This window comes from Xyrauchen texanus, chromosome 16 (assembly GCF_025860055.1).
Source record: "Xyrauchen texanus isolate HMW12.3.18 chromosome 16, RBS_HiC_50CHRs, whole genome shotgun sequence".
Taxonomy (NCBI): Eukaryota; Metazoa; Chordata; class Actinopteri; order Cypriniformes; family Catostomidae; genus Xyrauchen; species Xyrauchen texanus.
The window spans coordinates 15634881-15661272 of record NC_068291.1 but is presented as its reverse complement, the minus strand read 5'-3'; the positions used below and the strand labels follow the sequence as shown (position 1 = coordinate 15661272).

The 26392-nt window shown below is 38.6% G+C and overlaps 2 protein-coding genes and 1 long non-coding RNA gene across 3 annotated transcripts; all 3 read left to right on the top strand.

Annotated features, from left to right (window-relative positions):
* The first annotated feature begins 1087 nt into the window (after nucleotides 1-1087).
* Nucleotides 1088-4514, top strand: LOC127657374 (uncharacterized). Its single transcript, XR_007972272.1, has 3 exons — nucleotides 1088-1364; nucleotides 2968-3100; nucleotides 4321-4514. It is a non-coding gene; the product is annotated as an uncharacterized LOC127657374 (long non-coding RNA).
* A 704-nt stretch (nucleotides 4515-5218) lies between these two features.
* LOC127656736 (uncharacterized) lies at nucleotides 5219-6799 on the top strand. Its single transcript, XM_052145212.1, has 3 exons — nucleotides 5219-5738; nucleotides 5839-6007; nucleotides 6673-6799. The coding sequence occupies exons 1-3, from the start codon at nucleotides 5255-5257 to the stop codon at nucleotides 6797-6799; spliced, it is 780 nt and encodes a 259-aa protein (XP_052001172.1). The 5' UTR covers nucleotides 5219-5254.
* Nucleotides 6800-9111: 2312 nt separating this feature from the next.
* On the top strand, nucleotides 9112-10021 carry LOC127656550 (homeobox protein Nkx-2.8-like). The gene is made up of 2 exons (XM_052144928.1): nucleotides 9112-9250; nucleotides 9495-10021. Exons 1-2 carry the CDS (start codon nucleotides 9112-9114, stop codon nucleotides 10019-10021), a joined length of 666 nt encoding a protein of 221 aa, XP_052000888.1.
* Nucleotides 10022-26392: the final 16371 nt, after the last annotated feature.

Sequence of the window (26392 nt, the reverse complement as noted above, 5' to 3'; positions counted from 1 at the left end):
TGTTGTCACTTGCCACCCAAGACGTGATTCAGCCTCAACAATTACCATTATCTGTCTCCCACTTTTCACGAATTCGGACGAATCAGTAATGATGAAGAGTGTTACCCTGCACTGTAAAAAATGACCGTGAAATTTACAGAAAAACTATGTAAAATCCCTACAGAAAAGTATTGTAAACCCAAAAACATATATTTTTTGTTTGAATTACAGTGATTTTTTGTAACCTATTAAACAGAATGTTTTTGTTATATTTACAACAACAATATGTGATTATAATCAAATTTATTTGTTAAAACTACAAATATTGGTATCAAAAACAGAGAAATACTGTAATACTCATAACAAAACAATTTTGTTAATTTGACATGCAAATATTGTAAAAAATAAAGTTTTAGTCAGTTGTTCTTAAAAAATACAAATGTAAATCACTTTACAAGTTTATGCTGTACTTTTATCATGATTGATGAAACGATGCAAATTGAGGTAATAAAAATGTTTTCACAAAAAAATTAATTGTGAACCTGAGAGGTTGCCTATCTTATATATAAAAATAGGCTACAATTATAATAACATTGTTTTTATAATTTAGGCTTTATTGTTGAGTGTGTGTATAAGACATTAAAATGATTGATATAAAGTAATAGCCTACTTCTGTTCAGTCCTTATCCTTGTATAATGCCTTATGTTTCTTTTAGTCTTTCAATTTTAATGTAATAGCCTGGTTTTCTACATTGGCCTATTGATAAAATAATAGTAATAATTTGAGCATTGTGTCATTATCACAGGCTAAACAACCAAACAGTGCCTTCACATCACTTTATGATTTATTTGTATAGCCTACTGTATTTATAGAGTGTGTGTATAAGGAATTAAAATTATAATTTTCTGTTCAGTCCTAACCATAATCCTTGTAGGCTTTACGTTTCTTTTAGTCTTTAAATTTTAATGTAATACTTAGCCTAGTTTTCTATTTATATTTATAAAATTTGAGCATTGTATCATTTTCACAGGCTAAACAACCTAACAGTGCTTCCTCTAACCACAGACTTGTACCTGTCCTCTCTCATTGTGCACTAGTCTGCCTAATTTTGAATTTCATAGTGCGCAATTGAAGCTCGTCTCTGATTGGATACTGAAGTGAGAGCGGGAGAAGCACGAGCTCCTTGTTCACGGCTGCTGCAGCTGCTGTGCTAACGTCAATTAACTTGCGAGCCAGCGGCGATTGCTAGAGAGAAAACAGAGGCACAGCAGAAATCTTCGGACCACTTTGTCATTTTAAAAGTTTTTAGGACAAATCTACGATTTTAACACAAGTTTTTTGGAGGGTCTGCTGCTGTTCAATCCGAAAATTGAAAGTTTGCAAGGTAAGCTTCACATTTAGCCTACTTTTTTTTTTCCCAAGACCAAACGAAAATGTGTAAGCACATGGTGTAAGCTAGCACCAGTTGATATTTAATACCAGTAACGTTAATGTTAACGTTAGCTAGCTAGCTAGATCAATGCGTGATAACTTAGTTAAGCTGAATAGCACAGGCAAACACTTAAAATACTAAAAATGATCACCTGCGTCTTTTGTAAAAAGAAATTGGATACATTAAGAGGCTATGTACTACATTGCAGAGTGCATAGAAATGAGCCCCGTTGTCTTTTCAAATGTGTTGGCGCCAACTGTAGTCAAACATTTACCACTTACTCAGCTTTCAAGGGCCATTTTTATCGTGTGCACAATGCACCTGCACCGCAAGCTGCTCCTATAGCTGTTGTTGCGGATTTAAAATGCGCAGTTTCATTATGTGCCCGCCATTTTCACACGGTGAAAGAGCTAGTGTCTCACTTAAATGATCATATTGGAGAGGGCAGGTCGGTGTCATGTCCAGTAAGTGGTTGTAAGCACGTATTTACAAAAAAGTCATCATTTACTTCTCACATGTGTAGGAAACATAAAGCATGCTCCCCAGATGGTATTGATAACATGTACAGGAAACTCGACCTCAGCCCCCAGATATCATTGCCAGTACAGATGATTCAGAAAACACACATGAAGCCATGCCAACAGCTAGTGCAGCCAGTGATATGCCAGAGAATGATAGTCAGTCTTATCTCAGAAACATGTGTCTCTTTTACCTTAAACTGCAAGGACAGCTGCTTATTCCTGCCTCTACTATACAGACTATTGTTGAGGAAATGCAAAATGTGCATGAGTTAGGTCAAGCCTATACAATAACTAAAGTAAATACTTTATTAAAACATGATATGAGCCTATCAGATGAAGCAGTCACTAAAATCTGTGACTGCATTAAAGAGTCAGATTTGTTCTCTGCCTGTCATCAGGGACAATTAAGAACAACATACTCCAGAAATCAGACATTCACAAAAATGTTTAAATACACCGAACCCCAAAAAGTGGCATTGGGAATGGATGAAAACATGACAGAAAAATGTGCTTACTACATACCAGTGGCAGAAACTCTGAAGAGCTTTTTGCAGTCACATTTAGGGAGGAATACACAGTCAAAACAGTTTGGAGATCCTGATGTAGAGGTTTTTACGGATTTATATGATGGACAAAATTTCAAATGTCACCAGTTCTTTAATGAAAACCCTGAAAGCCTCAAACTGATTTTGTACCAAGATTCATTTGAAGTTGTGAATCCCTGGGTTCTGCTAAAAAGACGCACAAAGTTCTTGCAGTCTATCTTTCATTAGCAAATTTACCCATTCATTTGCGTTCAAATACTGATAATATGTTTTTAGTCTTGTTGTGTATTGAGAATGACCTTAAGCGTTTTGGAGTAGCCAAAGTTTTCTCAGAGTTGTTGGCAGATCTGAAATCCTTGGAGACCGATGGAATAAATGTAGATGGAGAAACCGTAAAAGGGGTCTTTACTGCATTGCTGGGGATAACTTGGGTTCTCATTGCATAGGTGGGTTTACAGAGAACTTCAGCCGCTCTCATTATTTTTGCAGGTACTGTGAAATCACAAGAAGTGAGTTTGAGGCTGATCCGAATGTCTGTGGTCCTCCACGCACCCCAGAGACGTATGACGCGGCTGTTGCTGATCTCCAGGCTGAAAACATCCAAGGTGTCAGAGGAATAAAGGTAAAGTCTATCTTTAATACCCTTGAGTCTTTTCACGTATCCCAGCCTGGTCTCCCGCCATGTTTAGGTCATGACCTCTTTGAAGGAGTCTTGTCATATGATCTAGCACTGTACCTGAAGAACATTATAAAAAAGCAAAAATGGTTCACATACTCCCTCTTAAACAGGCGCATCAAACAGTTTAAGTACAAAGGATCTGAAGCACTCACAAAGCCATGTGCTGTCAACCCTGACGGAGCCAAGTTATCGGGGCAAGCCATTCAAAACTGGAACCTTTTGAGATTGCTACCAGTTTTGATTGGTGACAAAGTGCAAAACCATGAGGATGAAGTATGGCAGTTAGCTCTCCAGCTAAAAGACATTGTGGATCTTATTTGTGCTCAGAACATTTCCTTGTCCCAGATAGCATATCTTGACATTTTGATCCAAGAATATTTGGAGTCGAGAAAGATGTTGTTTCCTGAAATTCAACTAAAACCCAAGCACCACTATTTGCGCCATTATTCAGCACTGCTCTTGAAATTTGGTCCATTGATTAGGTTATGGACAATTAGGTTTGAAAGTAAACACAGTTATTTTAAAAGATGTGCCAGACACTTGAAAAACTTCAAAAACATTTGTCAAACTTTGTCAGAGCGTCATCAGATGTATCAGGCATATCTTTTAGCCGGGCAAGAATGCAGTAAACTACTGCAAGTGAAGGACAGCTGTGCGTTTTATCCCAACCTCTACAGTAACGCTATTAAACATGCAGTCAGGGAGTTAGCCTTTTCAGAGAGCAATACCACAGTTACCACAAACATTCAGTACAAAGGCACTGCATATAAAAAGGACAGTTTCTTGTGTACAGAAATTATGAGTATATGGAGATTGGTGAACTTCTACTCATCTTGATTCAAAATGACACATCTGTGTATGTTTTGATGGATATCCACAAAGGCATCTTCCTCTCAGAATACCATCTGTATTCTGTGACAAAGGACAGTCTTGGGTTACAGTGTATCAACATTAATGACCTGCCCGATTTCTATCCTTTGGTGTCATACATTCTTGATGGATACCAAGTCATTCCACTAAAACACAGTATTGTGGCAAAATAAAGTCCAATTAAAGCTCACTTCTCACTCTAAATAGTTTGACATTAATAAAAGTGTTACCTGATGCATGTCCCTGCTCTGTTAAGTGTATGTACTGTATATTTTTTTCTGTTCTGTTCGAAGGTGGCATTTTTTCTTCAATGCAAATATGAGTGACTCAGAGCAAACATTCCTAGATGTCGCCATCATGGAAGTCCTACCACAACTTCAAGCAGTGAACAAAAACATCCTGGAAGAGCACTTGCAGTCCATTGGAGTCGAGACGTATGATGATCTACGCTTCGTAACGGAGGCTGATTTGATGACTGCATTAAGACCTGTACAAGCCAGAAAGCTTCTTTCTGTTTGGAAACAGAAATGTAAGTAAAAACACCACACAACCCACAACTATTCAAAATCAAAAGCAGACATGGACATTGTGTAATATTGTACAGTGTGAATCATAATCTTATTTTTTTTGTCATTTAAAGACCACACTCCTGAGAACAGCTCCTATCATCTGTGGAAGCCTCACCTTCCCAATCGCGGTCATTGCTCTCTGTTTCACCCCAAAGTACATCGTCAACCTCCTCCAGCAGCCCAGGAGTTGACACACATTGGGATGACAACTTTGAAATTCCATGGAGTAAATTTCCTGACGAAGTGATGCATTCTTTGGAGAGGGAAAAAGGCCAGGCCCAAAACTGAGGAGGAAAATGGTCCGGATTGTTGTGACTGAGATGATGGAAAAATGCCCTCATGTAGGTAAAAAGCATTCAACTGACGTTGCAACAAAAATGGTGGCAAAATATCCCAAATCTCTCCAGGATGTAATAGATGGTGATATTGTTGGAACAGGCTACCATTCACTTGTCAAACAGTTGCTAAACAGAATTGAAAATGTGAGGCGCACTTCAACACCCAAAATAAGAAAAGAAAACATCAGACTGATGTCTCAGACCACACAGACGAGATCCCATTAGAAGAGAGAGCAGCAATGCAGGATACTTACGGATGCATTAAATGGAATGTAAAATTTCTGCCCCTTGAAGAAACTCAAGAGAGCCAGCAGCAAAAGATGGAAAAACTCAAGGTGATGTTCCAACACTCTGATGCCAATCCAGAAGAGGTAAAATGTCTAATGAAGTCCACATTTTATACCCAGCGTCAACATGTCAACCAGGGAAAAAGTATCAAATGCCTTAGAGAGGAGTGGCCGTTTTGGTTTGATGAACTTGGCATGTCAGTCCACTTCATGGAACTGACTGGGATTGACCTCAAAGAGACATTCACACGAAATTTGGATTTGAAGGGAAAAAGGCTTCTCAACTACATGACCACAGTTTGTGTCAACAAGAGCAAGAAGCTCCTTCAGAATTATGCAAGGCTTCAGAGGATGCGAGGACTGCAGACTGGCTGCTCAGATGATGTGATAGAGATGCTCCTGCTTCTGCTCAGCTACTTTGATGAGGAGTCCATGTTCTTCCATGTAGAAGATACATGTCTGGCAGAAGAGGTCCAACTGGAGCAAGTGCCTCTGACACCCACTGTTATTGTCTGTGGTAAGTCTGTTTCATATCTCTTTTTTTTAAATTGCACTGTTTATAGAATTTGTCATGTGAGTGCAGCCTTATTAATATAACCTGTTAAATTTGTTCATAGGACAGTCCTGCTATTCCGCAACAAGGTACATGCTGAGTCTGGATCGGAACCTTATCAACACAAACATCTCCTCCTTCATTTCTGCATTGTGCCTCATGTTCGGGAGTTACTACTGTTTTAATATCCATTATCCATCTGAGCTGGCTTCAACTCTGGAGTTTCTTCAAAGGTGAGTAAACATGGCTTACTCATTTTTCAGACCTGGGAGTCTGTCTCTGAGGTCCCGGTCTTAATCCGGACCTTAACTAAGGCTGGGACTCAAGGCCAAGAGTCAGACCCAGACTAAGAGCCGGACTCAAGCCCGGTCTTAGTCTGGGTCTGACTCTTGGCCTTGCCTCTGGGTGTGGCCTGAGTCTCGGCCAAGCTCGGACCCGGACTCAGACTGTTATATGTGTGTGTCTGTCTCTCTCTCTCTCTCTATATATATTACATTACACACACCGCTCAAAAAAATAAAGAACACTTAACACAATGTAACTCCAAGTCAATCACACTTCTGTGAAATCAAACTGTCCACTTAGGACACTGATTGACAATCAATTCCACATGCTGTTGTGCAAATGGAATAGACAACAGGTGGAAATTATAGGCAATTAGCAAGACACCCCCAATAAAGGAGTGGTTCTGCAGGACCTGCAGAACCACTCCTTTATTGGGGGTGTCTTGCTAATTGCCTATAATTCCAGTTTGATTTCACAGAAGTGTGATTGACTTGGAGTTACATTGTGTTAAGTGTTCTCTTTATTTCTTGAGCAGTGTGTGTGTGCATATTTTTTTTCTTTTTTTTTTTTTTTACTGATCAATTAAAATGCTTAATATGCTTTTATTCTACAGGTGTTTTTTCTCCATAAACCCAGAAAAAGGAACCAAAGTAGAGAACAAAAACTCCAAGCGTCGTCTCAGCGTGAACCCTCGAGTCCTCACCCTGATACAGGAACTCTCCGATCACGAGTGGTGTTAAGCCTAAGTATGGACTCTTTCTGTGGACTCTGACTGTTTGTTTAAGAGGTACTGTTAGTTTTCGCTTTAAATCCACAATGTGTATTATGGTTAAGGCACAATAAGTAATTTTTGTTTTAAATGCACTATGTAACTTTTTCTGGTAGAGGGTCCACCACCTGCTTGTTTCATGAAGATGTTCTTTCTTTGTGGGAATGTTCCACAGTATGGTATAAAACTTATCTATCTTGCATTTATTCAATTAGAACTTTTTTTATTGCAAAAAATAATCTTAAAAGGAACTTCGCCGACATTTTGGGACTTTAGCTTATTCACTGTATCCCCAGAGTTAGATAAGTCCATACATACCCTTTTCATCTCCGTGCGTGCTGTAACTCTGTCTGACGCACCCACCGCTAGCCTAGCTTAGCACAAAGACTTGAAGTAAATGGCTCCAGCTTGCATACTGCTCCCAATAAGTGACAATAACGCCAACATTTTCCTATTTATATGTTGTGATTTGTAAAGTCACAGTGTGTACAAATGACAAGGTCATATGAGAGACAGCCATCTTTTAACCGTATACATACTGGGAACTATATTCTCAGAAGGCGAAGCACTGCTACTTGGGCGGAGTGATTAGCGCAACACTCTGAGCTGAACTCTCTGCTCCTCACCACGGGGCTTCTCAGGCGCTGCGAGTAAATCACTCCGCCCAAGTAGCAGTGCTTAGCCTTCTGAGAATATAGTTCCCAGTATGTATACGGTTAAAAGATGGCTGTCTCTCATATGACCTTGTCATTTGTACACACTGTGACTATACAAATCACAACATATAAATAGGAAAATGTTGGGCGTATTTTGTCACTTATTGGGAGCAGTATGCTAGCTGGAGCCATTTACTTCAAGTCTTTGTGCTAAGCTAGGATAGCGGTGGGTGTGTCAGACAGTTACAGCACGCACTGAGATGAAAAGGGTATGTATGGACTTATCTAACTCTGGGGGATACAGTGAATAAGCTAAAGTCCCAAAAAGTCGGCGTGTTCCTTTAACAAACATGCATTCTTACTTTGAGGGGGCTCGCCTCTCCACAGATCTGACCTGTAACTTGGCCTTGTTGGCATCACCTGATTGTCTCCATGGAGATAGATAAGTTTATGCCATACTGTGGAACATTCCAGACAGGGAGAGTGGGTGGTTGTTGTGAATTGGGTTGTTGTTGAGCACCTGACACTTAAACTTTGTGACAAAAAAATGTCCAGATTTAAAGAGGAGTAACTTCTGGAGTATTTCAACTGGGATTCATATTAAAATAACCATTGTAGCTTCTTTGCATGTTGTATACATTGAAAAAAAATGCATCCAATTGTTTTATGCCATACTGTGGAACATTCCAGACAGGAAGAGTGTGTGTTGCTGTTGTGAATTGGGTTGTTGTTGTGCGCCTGGCACTTAAACTTTGTTCAAAAAACGTTTGAAAAGTTTTCAAACTTTGTTTGAAAAAAAATAAAAAAATGCATCCAATTGTTTACAACTATTGACTATGGCTGTTGAATAAATTTCCCAAAAGTGATATTTTCCTCTCTTGTCTTTTCTCAAGATGTATTTTTTAGATCTACCACAATATAACTTCATTATTAAAACATAAAAATACAGCATATTATGAATAGATTTTATGTTTAATATACAGAACATCTCCATTTAAAAGCGCAGTTTTACTGTTGTTTTTAGCAGTTTAAATTAGTTTTATGTATGATATTTCCCTGTTAATTTTATAATTTATTGATGCACAATAAGCAATTATTACATGTAAAAAATACAGGAAATGGTCTATTTATATACAACACAGTTATGCAAAATTAACAAAAAACATTTGTAGAATTAACCGTTTTTTAATGTGATTCACCCGTGATTTCATTCACTGTAAATCAATTTACATATTTCGCCAGTAAAGTTATCTACTGTGCTGCTGTATTTTTTACAGGAATTCTCTGGTAACCACAGCTGCCAGCGTTTTCCTGTAAAAACAACGGGTTTTTTTTTACAGTGTGCGCCATTGTGAAAGTAACGGGCCATTATTTGCCGAGTTCACACCTACCATTACAGGGATTTAAGTACTGGAGTCATTGAGGTACTTAGCACCCATAAGGAGGAGAGGCCTCAAAGCAACGACCAAGTGCTGTTTATATAAACACTGCGACATCAGTGTACACATTGTCACTTGGAGTCGCGTCTGATGTGAAAACTCACACATCACTTCAACGCTGCGCAACCGATGATAGCTTTCCAAGACTTTGAATCGTTACTGGAATTAAAAGCAACCAAGCGCTACAAATGGCTATTTCTAACAAGTTTAGTTTCACCGTGAGAAGTATTTTGGATTTGCCAGAAAATGACACCGACAGCATCTCCCATCATTCTCCAGTTGACTCATTCTCCGTCTGGACTGAACAAGACAGAGGTCATTGCATATGTAAGTAGATACAAATATAGCCTGCTCCCATTAACCTTAAAAATAGACTATCAGTCAGGTGAAACATTTAATATGTCCATGCTGTTATTCATTTCCCAACATAAAAGATGCACAAATCTAAATTTTACCATCACATTGGATAGATTTCCTGTTGAAATATTTGGTAAATGTATAGCGCATACACGTAGGTGGGTTGGGTTGGATAAAGGCTCATTATCTCCTCATTATCATTCTGTTTCTTTAGCGTCAGACGAGAGCAACCTTGAGGCTTCACCAGGCTCCACCGGGCCGGATGTGCTCTCCGTGGATACAGAACATGAAAAGAGGAAGAAGCGTCGCGTGTTATTCTCCAAGGCTCAGACTTTTGAGTTGGAAAGGCGCTTCCGTCAGCAGCGTTACCTGTCCGCTCCAGAGCGAGAGCATCTTGCGCACCTGCTGCATCTCACGTCAACGCAGGTGAAGATCTGGTTTCAAAACCACAGATACAAAATGAAGAGAGCGCGGATAGAGTATTCTCAGGACCTCAGTCAGCCTCCAGTTTTGCGCAGAGTTGTGGTGCCGATTCTAGTCCGGGATGGCAAACCGTATCAGAGCTGCACTATCGATGCCGAAAATGGAAGCTGCATCGTTCCACCAACAGTGCCATCCTCATTTATCGGAGTTCAAGGTTTCCAGTCTTTACAACAGCAGAGACCCTTTACGCTTTTCCCCACATACCAGCAGCACTTTGCCAACACAACTGCCTCCCGTCACCACTTTTGTGTTTGGTGAGATTTTACAGAGGACCACACGAACTATTTTATGGACTTACCCCACAGGACGGCGCATTTTCATCTTAAATTTGAAGCATATTACATTTGATTTTTATTATATAAGGTGTTAGGTTAGAGTAAACTTTCAGCGTTGATAATAAATGCTGTTTGCACATATTATATGGTCTAGTTTTAATGTTTTGATCAGACGCGCTTTGCAAAAAACAAAAAAATAAAAAAATGTATGTTTATTACTACTGCTGTTTATAATTACCTAGATACTTTTTGAATTACTTGTATTGTTCTGAAACAAAAGTTTATATATCATTAAGAAATGTTTATGTGTTTTATAAAGATACAACAGTGAATAGATTAGTGTTATAATTATGATGACGGCATCACTTTAGAACCGGGAAAGTTTTCGTTCTTTGTGTAGCCTATTTTTACCAAAAAACAGCTGAGAATAAACATTTCTCTTAGCAATTTATTGTTCTGTTTAATTGTCAATGGCCTACAAATGATGGTTACAGATATTAGGCAACACGTAAATCCTTTAATCGAAAAGATTAGAAACTTTTTAATTCGTATGGCCATATGAAGTCATTTTTATCCGTTTCTTTAGCAGAATTCTTTCACCATTCTGTTAATCCGTGCGATTGTTCGGCTACTTGGTGTTTGGAGATCTCACATCGGACTGAAAGAAGTATGAGAATTAGAGCAGCAAGAGATGAGTGGCTTTGGTAATGTTAAGACCGTCACTTTCACTCAACGGACAGGACCAAACGACCATCTTAACGAAAGAAACATCATTTGAGACTCGACGTATAGTTAAACATTAAGAACGAAATATAAGATGCAATGATGAAAAAGGATGCTGAATCTCGCCTGTTAAATTTGAAACTCACACATAAATGTTCCTCTTTTTAGTGATTATTTCTATACCGTGTTTCAAGCATGTATTTATCTCAAGCATATGTGAATAAAGAAAATAAAAAACAACGTATCAAACAGCGTTCAGGGTTTTGTGATAAATGGTATATGCCTACACTGTAAAGAAAAGAAAAGAAACAAAGGCTGTATAGTTTTTACCATAAAAAAGAAAATTGGCAGTTGTGGTTGCCAGAATAATTATGTAAAAAATACAGTAAAAATATAAACAACTTTGCAGAACAACCTGTAAAAAAACTGTTGTTTTACAGTGTATTTTACAGTACAGTACCGTTGTTTATATTATTACACGATAAACTTAATATACAAGCCTTCTGAAACTGAAAACATCTTCTTTTCACTTTATAATGTATTGTTCATCACCATAGTAATTACAGAAGAGCACTTGATAACATTCATCAACAGTGGCTCTTCCAGGAGCAATTTAAAGTGAAATTAAAATATTGTAATAAACATTAACTAAACTACATCAAATATAACACAGAACACACCAAAGTACATAACTGATATTAAAAATAAGAAGAAGCATAACTATTCCCATAAAATATAATGAAATGTAAAATGTAGAGAATTCTGGAAACGCCGATTACAAATTTTACCGTAATTTTAACAATAATTTACAGTAAAATTACATGTACTATCTTGTTAAACATGATACCATTTTTTTACCGTTACTCATACAGAGAAATCATACTTTTTACATTAAAATATTAATTTATTTACAAAATGTTACCGTAAAACAACAGTTTTGTCTTTTGAAATATAGGCCTATTTCACGGTAACCAATTTACATTATTTTTAACTTTAGCATTTTGACAGTCTTTTACCGTTAAAATTACGGACATTATTTTATAGTGTAGCCTATGACTTTAGAAAGTTAAAAGCAACTCCTCACTGCTTGCTCCATTATTTATTTTAAAAGCGAGTGATCATTGCTGCGGTATTAATGTTAGAGGCGTGTTTCTCATGCTTTCTCGACACCAAACATATCCCAATTATTCCTGCGACCCAGTTAGTATCATCCTTGTCACCTGGTCTTTTGTCCCTTCTTTAGGCCACCTTGTACTACATATGGAAGGGACTGACCGAAGCGCTGTCTTTGCTACATCTTCCCTTAAACACTTTTTTTGTGTCGTCTTCTGAAAGGAGCATTGTGTGGTTCCCAAAGGGACCTAGACAAAATCTGCAGCCTCTCAATTCTCGTGATGTTTAATCAATCCCGGGTGACAAATTTATGGGCTTTAACAGGACAATGGAGTTTTTAAAGTCGTTGGGTTTGGGGAGTGACAAAGACAGACTTTTAGAGGTGTCCACTGGTTAATGGCGAAAATTGGCCATAGCAACTTCTTATAAAGTAGTCCTACTCGACAATTCCGCACATGCAGTTATTGTTTTCTGTGTTGCATTATTTTCTTGTTTTAGGAAAAAACATGTGCATTGATGAAACATTAACGGAAAGGACTTTCAGGAATTTCTCTATAAAAAAAAAAAAAGAAAAAGAGTAGGCCTATACTGAACTGTTTTAGTATGTCAAATAAGACTATAATGTAAATGTATATTAAATAATCTGGCTCAAGTGAAATCTTAAATAGTATGACAGTCTGCAAAATGTTTCCTCGGGATATATGATATCGTGAGCTAAATGAGACTAGAAACGGATGAGCTACTCAGTCATTCTATGAAACTTGTGCCGTTTGATGAGATGCATAAAGCACACAAAAATATCCCAAAGTGTGTTTCCAAAGCTTTAAGTTATTAATTCAAGTGTTCTTGTCAACATGATATATGATACAAATACTATTCTTGAGTAACATACTATTTTTAATCATTTTTCATTATGGATTATTGTTATCATTATTAAGCATGCTTTTTCTAGACCACTCGGCATAGAGACGATTACGGCTGGGATTCCAGTTTGCAACATTTAAGATTATTTTATCAAAATAAAGATGGGTTTCCGAAACACTTAGTAGAACTTGAGTATACACAAAATTAGTACTGAATCTCTATATGACGGGTTACCCAAAAGCATCCTTATCTAAAAGTCCACTCAAAAATGGGCTCATGGACATTCCATAAATCACTCACAAATATAATACATTAATAACCAGATGTCTTTTTTTATTTATTTTATTTATTTTTAGTCTGGAGAAATGTAAATTGCCCAGGTTGTACATGTAATGAGAGTGAAGTTACATGGATTAATGATTGAAATTTGGATTTATGCCCTGACCCCGCCTTCTGCGCATGTCAGTGAGAGGGGAAACGTCACGCTGTGGACGGCCAGTGTAGGGTTGCACCAGCTGCGCGTAAGGGCTCACATAAATTGGGACGTAAAGTTCACACTAAGGGCTCATTAACTAGCCTACTAGTTAGTTTGTAACTAAATCGGTGCTTAATTTGGTTGCACCAACTGCAACGTAACTGTCAGCTGTAATAAAGTATATCCTCATTGAAATACGAGAGCCTGTAATAAAAGTAGATTTGATAAATTGTAGGCTATATTTGTCCTGTGTAAATAACAATATATAGTAACAAATATATAGGAATACATACTAATATAACCGGCTGGAAAATATGTGTATTTATTCATTTTAATATCCTCTATGTATTTTGAATGTGTTGAAACTTGACACCGGGCGACGCACCCTGTAAACTGCACCGTCAGAACGTGTTCATGCTGAAGAGCAGCTTGAAAATAAATACAAATAAATACAAATATTTCTGCCGCCATTTGGTAACTTCCGACGCCGGTACTTCTAATTTCGTGAGTAGGCCTATTTACAACTAGGCTAAGTTGTAACTTACGTAGGCCTATAGCTGGTGCAACTGGAACTTTCTGCCGCCAATATTTCTTCCGCCATTCGGTAACTTTCAACACAGGTGAGTATTTAAGACGTGTCTAACACTAAAGGTGTAATTTCTTGCTCAATCGCAGTTAAAATAAGTATATTTGTCTGCTTAATGTATTTCTTTGGTAGGCGAAGCTATATTCTATGTTGAAAAAAGTTTCTATTGAAAAGTGAGTGCTGAGTTTTTGGTGCAAATTAGTGAATTAGTTCACAAACATTAGCTTTAAGTTTGGGACATTTTGAAAATGTCTGAAATGTTGGTATTATAGGCTAATTATTCTGAGGCGCTTTGGTTTGTGTATTCTGTTTAAAATAAACATGTAAAACTGAATTTGTACAGGTGATACATGTGGTTAAAGGCGTTCAGTGCAAGGCAATAGCAGAGAAAGAATGCAATCAACACATTTGTTTTACTTGTTATGTTGGGGAGCATTTTTTAAATCGGTGTGCAGCAGAGTGAGAGATTTATTTATATCAAGCTTATATTAGAGGCAGGTCTGTATTTCTAATTCCCTCTGATTATATTTGATCATATTTTAGTATGAAGCCCCCTTTTCTGATCTGCTCCTCTTTTTGATCTGTTTTCCACATAGAGGACATGAAATAGGTCTCAAAACTCCATAAACATATGTAACCCGATCCTCATGTCATGTGGCAGGGGGTTCATGCATGTACAGTTGAAGTCATAAGTTTACATACACTTTAGCCAAATACATTTAAACTCAGATTTTCACAATTCTTGACATTTAATCATAGAAAACATTCCCTGTCGTATGTCAGTTAGGATCACAACTTTATTTTAAGAATGTGCAATGTCAGAATAATAGTAGAGAGAATTATTTATTTCAGCTTTTTATTTCTTTCATCACATTCTCAGTGGGTTTATACACTTTGTTAGTATTTGGTAGCATTGTCTTTAAATTGTTTAACTTGGGTCAAACGTTTTGGGTAGCCTTCCACAAGCTTCTCACAATAAATTGCTGGGATTTTGTCCCTTAAAGTTCTGCCCTTAAAATTTCTATCGGATTGAGGTCAGGGCTTTGTGATGGCCACACCAATGCCTTGACTTTGTTGTCCTTTTGCCACAACTTTGGAGGTATGCTTGGGATCATTGTCCATTTGGAAGACCCATTTGCTTCTGAGCTTTAACTTTGTGGCTGATGTCTTGAGATGTTGCTTCAATATATCCACATAATTTTCCTTCCTCATGTTGCCATCTATTTTGTGAAGTGCACCAGTCCCTCCTGCAGCAAAGCACCCCCACAACATGATGCTGCCACCCCAATGCTTCACGGTTTGGATGGTGTTTTTCAGCTTGAAGGCTCACCCTTTTTCCCTCCAAACATAACAATGGTCATTTTACATGCCAAACAGTAAAAAAAAAAAAATTTATCAGACCAGAGGAGATTTCTCCAAAAAGTTAAATCTTTGTCCCTGTATGCACTTGAAAACTGTAGTCTGGCTTTTTTATGATGGTTTTTGAGCAGTGGCTTCTTCCTTGCAGAGCAGCCTTTCTATGTCGATATAGGACTTGTTTTACTGTGGATATAGATACTTGTCTACCTGTTTCCTCCAGCATCTTCACATGGTCCTTTGCTGTTGTTCTGGGATTGATTTGCACTTTTCACACCAAACTACGTTCATCGCTAGGAGACAGAATGCATCTCCTTCCAGAGCAGTATGATGGCATCATGGTCCCATGGTGTTTATTCTTGCGTACTATTGTTGGTACAGATGAACTTGGTACCTTCAGGCATTTATAAATTGCTCCAAGGATGAACCAGAATTTTGGAGGTCCACATTTTTTTTTCTGATGTCTTGGCTGATTTCTTTTGATTTCCCCATGATATCAAACAAAGAGGCACTGAGTTTGAAGGTAGGCCTTAAAATAAATCCACAGGCAAGGCTTGAGTTGAGGGGGGATGCGAGGGGATGCCACCCCCCCCTTGTTGCAAGGTAAAACCACCATCCCCGCCTACCATCCCCTTAGAACTAATAATGCATATAAAATATTTAATTCTCTACATTTGAGAGGAGTCACGTGACACCATGCGAGGATGAGATATGTGAATGGCGAGATTCTATACACTGTTCCAGAACTGTCCTAGGAGGACAGTATGTCAAAGAATTCAAAGTCATCGGGCTCTGAAAACATTAAAAGACACTTACGTGCGCAGGCTGACACCCTTGAGAAGGCTACGGACCAGGGAGTCAATTTAGTTGGAGAGTTGCAGGAAATGCGGCGAGAGGTGTTTACATGTCGGCAATGTTGACGAAGGTCGTTGCTGACTTGGAGGATCTTGCTGTGATACGTCGCTCGATCACTGCCATGGAGGCAAAATTTACTAATGTGGTCACAAGAGGGGGGGGATGTCGAGAAATGGATTGATTAGTCATCAGAGAAGAGGGGATAATCTGCTAATCTGCTAGCAACCAATGCAGATTTGTAGCATGTCTGAGAGAAGTCAGAGGACATGGAAAACCGTAGTCAGCAGAATAACGTCCATATCATGGGAGGGAGTGGAGGGAAAGAATATGTAGAATTCCTGGATGGGCACTTTCGGAGTCTGCTCTACAAAGCAGGCCATAAGATGTAAATTGAGTGAGCTCACAGGGTTCCAGCTCGGTGATCCGCTGAGAGAAATAGGCCCCAATCAATTCTGACCAAATTTATAAGATCATCTGATAAAAATCTAGTGTTATGTGTGGCGAGGAGTAAAGGAAGGCTTTCTGGGAAGAACCACATAATTTTCTTGTGCCAAGACTTTGCGAAATCAACAAGACAGAAACGTGATAGATTCAAGGAATGCAAGAAACTTTTACATCAACGTAAGGTCACTTTTGCACTGATAGAATAGATGCTAAGGATGGCCTTAAAACATTCACGTGCCCAAAGCAAGTGATGTCCTTCATAAAGTCAATGGAGTGATTGGGTCGTGTTGTGGTGCTCACGTTGCGGCCGGGTGAACCGGCTCACTGAACATTCGCTTGACTTTTTGAAGATTCTGCACGTTCTTTTTGTGCTGGTTCCGCCTAGTGGCTGAAGTTTATTTTGTAGAGCAACATACCTTCAGGACGGTTTTGTGGATAAATCTACACTCTCTGTGCTTATTCTGCTTATGAGTGCTTGCACTCATGTTGCAGCCTAATGGACTGACTCACTGAACATCCGTTTGACAGTTTGAGGAACCTGCACTTTTTTTTTTTTTTTTTTTGTGCTGGTGTTGCCTGTCAGCTGGAGTTTATTTTTTTCTATTTCTAAGTATTTCTTGCAAAGTCATTGGAGTGAGTAAGACATTTGCTTGTTCTCATGTTGCATCCGAATGGACCGGCTCACTGAACATTCAGTTGACTGTCTGATGAATCTGCGTGTTCTTTTTGTGCTGGTTTTATAGAATCACTGGACTTTCACGGAGGTTCTGATTTGGGGCCGATCAGGGGAGGACTGGCCATCGGGAGAACCGAGGTGTCCGGTCAGTCGGCCCCGAAACGGGCCAAAGGGGCTGCAATAAGCTAAATTAGCCGCTGCGTAATGCAGAATGGACAACAAAACGCTGCCTTAATATGCAGAAAAGGACAGCGAACCCCATGCTCAACTATTTTTGGGCCAGTTACTATGTAAAATCCTGGGCCGATTTCTCTTCCCTGTCCAGCCCTGGTCATGAGGCATCAGTCTATTACTCCCTGCTAAGGCAGAGTCTGGGGGATGGAGATTTAACTTCTTTAAGAGATTATGGGACAAATATTTAAACTTGGTATTGGAGGAGGGAGTGTGGGCTAGGATGCAAGGGTGTGCCATATGCAAGTCAAGATTTTACATAGATTCTATTGGACCCCCTTTAGATGCTGTAGGCTTGGTTTTAAAGACACACCCACCTGCTGGTGATGCCAATCAGAAGATGGGAACACAACCCATGTTTTTTGGTGATGTGTTAAGATCCAAGAATTTTGGTTGAGGGTTCAGAGTTTTGTTTGTGATGTATTGAGCACTCGGATTTCATTTTGTGTTTTAGGCGATGGGGTGGTCATTAGTATAGTGTATAAGTCCATAAAAAACCCTAGTTTCAAGAGTGGTGCACAGAGATGGGCAGGGTAGCGGCATTCAAGGAGATGTCATATAGAAGGCAGGGAAACTTGGATTTGTTCAATAAAATTGGTGCTGCTATTTGGCCTTTTTGGAGGACCCTCGGGGAGGGGCAGTGGAGAGAGAAGTGTAATTTTATATGTGTGTGATATAAAAATAAATAATAAAAAAAAAATAATAATAATAATATATAGGCCTATATACACTCACCTAAAGGATTATTAGGAACACCTGTTCAATTTCTCATTAATGCAATTATCAACCAATCACATGGCAGTTGCTTCAATGCATTTAGGGGTGTGGTCCTGGTCAAGACAATCTCCTGAACTCCAAACTGAATGTCAGAATGGGAAAGAAAGGTGATTTAAGCAATTTTGAGCATGGCATGGTTGTTGGTGCCAGACGGGCCGGTCTGAGTATTTCACAATCTGCTCAGTTACTGGGATTTTCACGCACAAACATTTCTAGGGTTTACAAAGAATGGTGTGAAAAGGGAAAAACATCCAGTATGCGGCAGTCCTGTGGGCTGAAAATGCCTTGTTGATGCTAGAGGTCAGAGGAGAATGGGCCGACTGATTCAAGCTGATAGAAGAGCAACTTTGCCTGAAATAACCACTCGTTACAACCGAGGTATGCAGCAAAGCATTTGTGAAGCCACAACACGCACAACCTTGAGGCGGATGGGCTACAACAGCAGAAGACCCCACCGGGTACCACTCATCTCCACTACAAATAGGAAAAAGAGGCTACAATTTGCAAGAGCTCACCAAAATTGGACAGTTGAAGACTGGAAAAATGTTGCCTGGTCTGATGAGTCTCGATTTCTGTTGAGACATTCAGATGGTAGAGTCAGAATTTGGCGTAAACAGAATGAGAACATGGATCCATCATACCTTGTTACCACTGTGCAGGCTGGTGGTGGTGGTGTAATGGTGTGGGGGATGTTTTCTTGGCACACTTTAGGCCCCTTAGTGCCAATTGGGCATCGTTTAAATGCCACAGCCTACCTGAGCATTGTTTCTGACCATGTCCATCCCTTTATGGCCACCATGTACCCATCCTCTGATGGCTACTTCCAGCAGGATAATGCACCATGTCACAAAGCTTGAATCATTTCAAATTGGTTTCTTGAACATGACAATGAGTTCACTGTACTAAAATGGCCCCCACAGTCACCAGATCTCAACCCAATAGAGCATCTTTGGGATGTGGTGGAATGGGAGCTTTGTGCCCTGGATGTGCATCCCACAAATCTCTATCAACTGCAAGATGCTATCCTATCAATATGGGCCAATATTTCTAAAGAATGCTTTCAGCACCTTGTTGAATCAATGCCACGTAGAATTAAGGTAATTCTGAAGGCGAAAGGGGGTCAAACACAATATTAGTATGGTGTTCCTAATAATCCTTTAGGTGAGTGTATATACATATATATATGAAACTGATCTTAAGAAAGCTGAAAGCATCTCTGCTTGGGAGTGGCAACAGGTGATTGCACATGCTCTCTCTCTCTCTCTCTCTCTCTCTCTCTCTCTCTCTCTCTCTCTCTCTCTCTCTCTCTCTCTCTCTCTCTCTCTCTCTCACACACACACACACACATGCGCGCGTACACACACACACACGCACACACACACACATCCTTGTTTATCAAATAACTTGTTAGAAACAGCACAAGCTGTGATACTATTTCTGAAGTGACCATTTTGAATTACTAATGGAGGCTTGGACGCATCATTTGGTTTGAACCAGCAATGGCAGATTCTGATCTGTCGCGTAATATAGTAGTTCCATGCACAAATGCGTTATAATTTTTTTAAATGTACTTGTTCATTGAACTGTTGTATATAAGCAATATCAGACTTGATATTGTGCTATATGACCCTAAATCTGCACTACTGTGATTACCTACAGCACACAGTCTGCGGCCTCGTGCCTGCTGCCGAATCATGTTGGGCCATATCCTTTACATCCGTAAAGCCGCGGCTCCCCAGACGGCATTCCGGGCCGTGTCATCAGAGCATGCGCGAACCAACTGGCTGGTGTTTTTATGGACATTTTCAACCTGTCCCTCTCCCTGTCTGTAGTCCCCACATGCTTCAAAATGTAACCCTGGTGATTTTCCCCTAAAAGTTAAGCTGGAGTATTTAAGACCCTTTCAAATAATGTTTCTTGGGTACTAAGTTTATATTTCTTTACGATGTGTAAATGGGATCTGCGCCTTTAAGAGCATCGTTCTGTGGTAGAGTTTGGTTGTAATGTACATGTGCAAAACGTGGGTTTTACAAACAAGTTAGGGTTTGTCCTTTATTCATTGGAGCATAAGTTATTAAGCCCGCCGTATACCTATGTAATGTATGTATGATTGGGTCTTGGAAGTTGGGAAGGGAAAAAAAGAGAGGAGAAAGGAGAGAGGATGGATGGATGGATGAAGGTGTGTGTTGAAACGCGCCGTGCTGAATGTGTGAGAGAATAGTGATTAATCCGACCAGGATTGGTTGATTTATTTCTGATTATTATATTCAGCAGAGATTTTGTTTTACCAAGGGTTCGCTGGCTACTTTATCAACGTGAATAACGGTGATAAGGAGGAGCTGCACGACTGCACATCCAGGTAGCGCCCTGAATCGCCGAGGGGTTCAGGGTTCCCCTGGCAACGAGGGATCGTAAAGAGTCCAGGACGCGCATATCAGGGACGAAGTGAGTGATCGGAGTTTCCTAACACGGGAGGACTCATTACTTACGGATTGAAGGTATCCCATTTAATGTTTATTTGGCTCTTCGGAGTGAAGCGGCCAATTATCTCTTTATTTTGTGGCCACAACGCACGCGAGCAACGATACAGGCCTGCAACGAGGGGTGAGCGTCTGTGTGTGTGTGTGTGTGTGTGTGTGTGTGTGTGTGTGTGTGTGTGTGTGTGTGTGTGTGTGTGTGTGTGTGTGTGTGTGTGTGTGCCCACGTCAGTTAATGTGTTTATATTTTCATTTATAACTGCCATAGCATTTTCATAAGAAGCGTTCGATTTATTGTTATTTATTTTCTGTAAAGGGCAGTTCATATATATGTAAATAGATTGGATGGTTGTTAAAAAAGTGTTAAAACCATATTGAGAGGCATTTTATTTATCATAAGTTATACTTAATTGTTAATATTCATATTCATCTGTGGGTTGTCATACCATTCTAAAAGTACATTAATCATAGAGATTGTGTATTTCTAAAATATTCCAACTACATTTATGTGACATCACTCTAGAATAGACAGGTAATTGTAGTTTACTGTTTATTTATCATCTTTCTAGTTTCATTTTTTCCCATTTCATTTAAATTCATATTTGTTTTTAATAAACACTGTAATTGTTTACTTGATGTGATTTCATTAATTTTACTAATTGGTTTGGTTGAAGATTAACCTGAATATTTCCATTGGGTTAATTCACATTCACTTTAAATGCATGGTTCTAGTTCAGGAGAGGAAATTGGGTATTGTGTTAAAGGGTGTTAAGAAAGTTCCCTTATAATTAGTCGAGAGACTGCAAAGTTTGAACCCGAGTACCCGCCCTAAGAGCTCAGGTACGTCATTCCTGAGAGGGTAGAGGGTGCTACAAAAACATCAACCATTGTGCCTGTACCGAAGCAAGCCAAAATCACTTGCCTAAATGCCTGGCATCCTGTTGCTCTGACCCCCATCATCAGCAAATGCTTTGAGAGGTCAAACAGAGATCACATCTGCTCTGTGCTGCCCACCTCTTTGGACCCATTGCAGTTTGCTTCCCGCAACAACCACTCCACTGATCATGCCATTGCATCTACAATACACACTGCTCTCTCCCACCTGGAAAAAAGGAACACATATGTGAGAATGCTGTTTGTAGACTACAGGTCAGCATTCAACACCATAGTGCCCTCCAAGCTTGATGAGAATCTCCGGGCTCTGGGCTTAAACAGCTCACTGTGCAGCTGGATCCTGTAACTTTTGTGACCACAGGGATATTCATCAAAAAGTTGTGACTACAGGCATATATATTTTGAGGGTTATGGTGCGTTTGGGAGGGGGGAAGGGAATAACGGAGGTTATAGTTGATTCTATAGTTGAGTGATCTAGATAAAAAACTTTTTCATGATCATAACATGGATTCTTTTCACATGATTCATCATAAAGTACAACAACAGAGGGTAAAAGGTGCATATTATGACCAGGTGTAAGGGTCAATGAAGTGATGCTCATTTTTGTCCAGATCTATTAAATAAAAAATTCATTTTCTATGATGAGCATATTTTAAATTTCTGAGTTTAAAGTAATATTTTTTTTTTCTGAAGCTTAAAGTAAAAATATTAATGTGGCGTCCAGAGGCATGACTAGGGCAGAATAATCTTTTACTGTTATTTCTTAATAACTCAATTAAAAAATCAGTTGAGTTTTAAAATATGATTATATTTAAAAAAAACATTTTGTCCACCAAATCAAAGTCATGTGGTGTTACCATGTATAGCAATTTTGTTGTTTATGTTGACCATAAACACTATAAAACAGAGCGGACATCTTTAGAACCTCAAGACTGAGTGTGAAGTAAAAAAAAAAACAAGAAAAAAACATCTATTTATTTAGAAATATTTACGAAAAGGCACCTTTTTTCTAGTCATGTGGTGTATCCCTGAGAAAACTTCTTGATAGTTTTTACTTAAAAAAAATCATAATATTTATAAAAATATTTTTTACCTTGGACAAGTTGTTATTCTCTCATGTATTCAATATGTAAAGAAAGTGTTATAATACTTTTTATTTGATGGTTACACCACATGACAATTTTAAAGTTGAATTTTTCATTTATGTATTTATTTATTTATTGTAGAAAATGCCAAAAAGGTTTTTTTTTTTATTGAAACTAAATTGGACACAAAGATTTCATTTATAAGAACTTGATACATTTTAAACTACATTTATACTAGTATTTGACAACATCATCCCCCTTGAATTTGTTTTTACAAATCGACCACTGTCCACAGGTACACCTCCTTTTAGCCTATCAGAAGCTAATTGTCTAACTGCCTAAAGACTTTTTCTAAAGCAGCTTAAAAGCACAGTTAACTTAGTGTATGTAAACTTCTTACCCACTAGAATTGTTATATCATCAATTAAAAGTGAAAAACATCTGTCTGTAAACAATTGTTGGAAAAATTACTTGTGCACAAAGTAGATGTCCTAAATGACTTGCCAAAACTATAGCTTGCTCATGTGAAATCTCTGGAGTGGTTAAAAAATGTGTTTTAATGACTTCAACCTAAGTGTACGTAAACGTCTGACTTCAACTGTACATTAAATAGTCTGAAAATAAATGCAGAACATTTTCACAAAAAAATGGAGTGCACATTCTCTTACAGAAAGGAAGAGGTGGTCCAAGAGCCAGCAATAGCAGATTTCCAAAGATGATGGTCATCCCTGTTCCAGGTTAACAAATGAAGTACCATACAGAGGTAAATATGGTATAGTAGACATCTTCCTGTGGGTGTGTGGTCAGGCACAATGAAACACCAGGTGTATCCAACCCAATCCATTTGTGGTTGATTGTAGTCTTTGTGCAAGGGAATGCCAAGTTATAGGGTTGATATATATATAATACTTTCCGTACCCACTGTATATATATATATATATATATATAAGTTTTGATCAAGTCAGTCTCCTCCTCCTCCCTGCTACTCCTTAGACAGCTCCTCCTCCAGACCTGCCCTTCACAACAATTATTATTATTACAAAGTTTTTTGTGGGGCATGTTAATACTGTCAAATTCATAAAGCTTAGCATTTCATTAAAATTTTCATTTTTTATGGAATATTAGATATGTTGAATAACAACATGTTAAAGATTGTCTGTAGATGCAAAAGGAACCCTTTATTGTTACTTATACTTTCAGTAAGAACAAATTTGCAAAAGTTCTGCTTGTTTACATAAAAAAATGGTTAATTTAACTGTATCATACTTTTCATACCTTTCAAAATAGTCAACTCTTCCTTCATTCTTATTGACCCATTCTTTCTTTCAATGTGTCTCTCTTTAATATTTGTCCTCCTAATTAATTCTTTGTGATTCTTTTCTCCTTACACCCTTTCTGTCCTCCTCCCAGTCTTTATGAATGCTGTGTCAGTCATCTCCTCTTTCTCCTCTTTTATCCTGCCTCCATGCCCTCCTTACATACTTGTCTTCCCTACTTTCTGCTTTCTTCTCTTCTATTTCTTCTGTCCTTCCCTTTTCCCTTCCAGTCTTCTCTCCATTATTTCCTCCTCTGCTTCCTTTCTCCTGGTTGTCCCTTTTTCCCCAACTCTTCCCTCCCTTCTATTCATTGTTTGCACTTCTATATCCTCTTAATCCCAGACTTACTATTTTCTTTTTCTCCTGTCTTCTCCCTTTCCTTCTGTCAGTGACTTTCTTTTAAAGTACTTATATGCTCTAGAGCAGGATGCAGAACCTTTAGTTTTTTGTTTTTTTGTGCAACAGCATTTACCTAAAGAGAGAAATGGTGAATAAAGGCATGTGTTAATACCTCAAGGAGGACTATAGGGCCTTTATCAAGGAGTGCTTGTTTAAAATATGTGAATATTTTGTTTCTGTTTGGACGGTGGGTGGTAGTGAGTGTGGTGTATAGCAATGATATCACTCCTTTCTATTGAAACTTAAATTTACTGAATTTCATGGGGAAGTTTATTTGTTTTTGTTTTTTTTAATACCAATGAGTCAAATGTTTCCATCCATGAGGAAGAAAGGAATTGGTGGATGTTTGAGACTGGGATGTACATGAATGTGTGTCAGTTGCCTTCACAAAGTGTTTTGTTTGTATTATATATATATATATATATATAATACACTGATCAGCCCCAACATTAAACCACCTGCCTAATATTGTGTAGGTCCCCCTCGTGCTGCCAAAACAGTGCCAACCACAATTGTAGAGAGTGATTATCTGAGTTACCATAGACTTTGTTAATTCAAACCAGTCTGGCCATTCTCTGTTGACCTCTCTCATTAACAAGGCATTTCCATCAGCAGAACTGCAACTCACTGGATGATTTTTTGTTTTTGGCATCATTCTGAGTAAATTCTAAAGACTGTTGTGCATGAAAATCTCAGGAGATCAGCAGTTACAGAAATACTCAAAACAGCCCATCTGGCACCAACAATCATCAATGTGATTATCTAATCAGCCAATCGTGTGGCAGCAGATATGGGTCAGGAGCTTCATTTAATGTTCACATCAACCATCAGAATGGAGAAAAATATGATGTCAGTGATTTTGACCATGGCTTGATTGTTGGTGCCAGACGGGCTGTTTGAGTATTTCTGTAACTGCTGGTCAGATGGTATTTTCACGCACAACAGTCTCTAGAGTTTACTACGAATGGTGCAAAAAACAAAAAACATTCAGTGAGCGGCAGTTCTGTGGAGGTCAGCAGAGAATGCCCAGACTAGTTTGAACTGACAAAGTCTACGGTGATGATCTGGGGGTGCTTCAGCAATGTTGGAATCGGGCAGATTCGTCCTTGTGAAGGACACAAGAATCAAGCCATGTACAAGGTTATCCTGGAAGAAAACTTGCTTCCTTCTGCTCTGACATTGTTCCCCAACTCTGAGGATTGGTTTTTCCAGCAGGACAATGCTCCATGCAACACAGCCAGGTAAATCAAGGTGTGGATGGAGGACCACTTGATCAAGACCCTGTCATGGCCAGGTCAATCTCCAGACCTGAACTCCATAAAAAAAATCTCTGGAATGTGATAAAGAGGAAGATAAATGGCCACAAGCCATCAAACAAAACCAAGATGCTGGAATTTTTGTGATAGACTGGTAGAGAGCAGCCAAGGCGCATGAAAGCTATGATTGAAAATCAGTGTAATTCCACCAAATATTGATAAAACCAAGTCTGAACTCTTAAGTTAAAATATTAGTATTGTGTTGTTTATAAATAAATATGAGCTTGTTTTCTTTGTATTATTCAAGGTCTGAAAACACTACATCTTTTTTTGTTATTTTGACCAGTTGTCATTTTCTGCAAATAAATGCTCTAAATGGCAATATTTGTATTTGGAATTTGGGAGAAATGTTACCAGTAGTTTATAGAATAAAACAAAAATTTACATTTTATTCAAACACATACATACATATATATATATGTACACCACCTTGAGGACAGCTTATTTAGGTTGGTGATCTAGGGCTCAGAAGGAAACCAATTTGTGTTTAGCTCTTTGAGCGGTCCCTGCACAAACTTCATGCTTACCACTGCCCGCTAGATGTCATAAGAGCACCTTGAAGCGTAAGGCTGCATAAATATACTCCAGTCGCTCACACGTTTCATCAAATAAACATGCATAAACGTAATAAATGAATACAAATAAGCCTCCATAAAAAATATGAAAAATATATAAAATGAACAGGTATGCTAAAGAAAAATCCAAGAAACTATTAGGCCTACCATATTTTCATTAGGTCCTACTGCAAGCAACCCAGATAGCGCTGA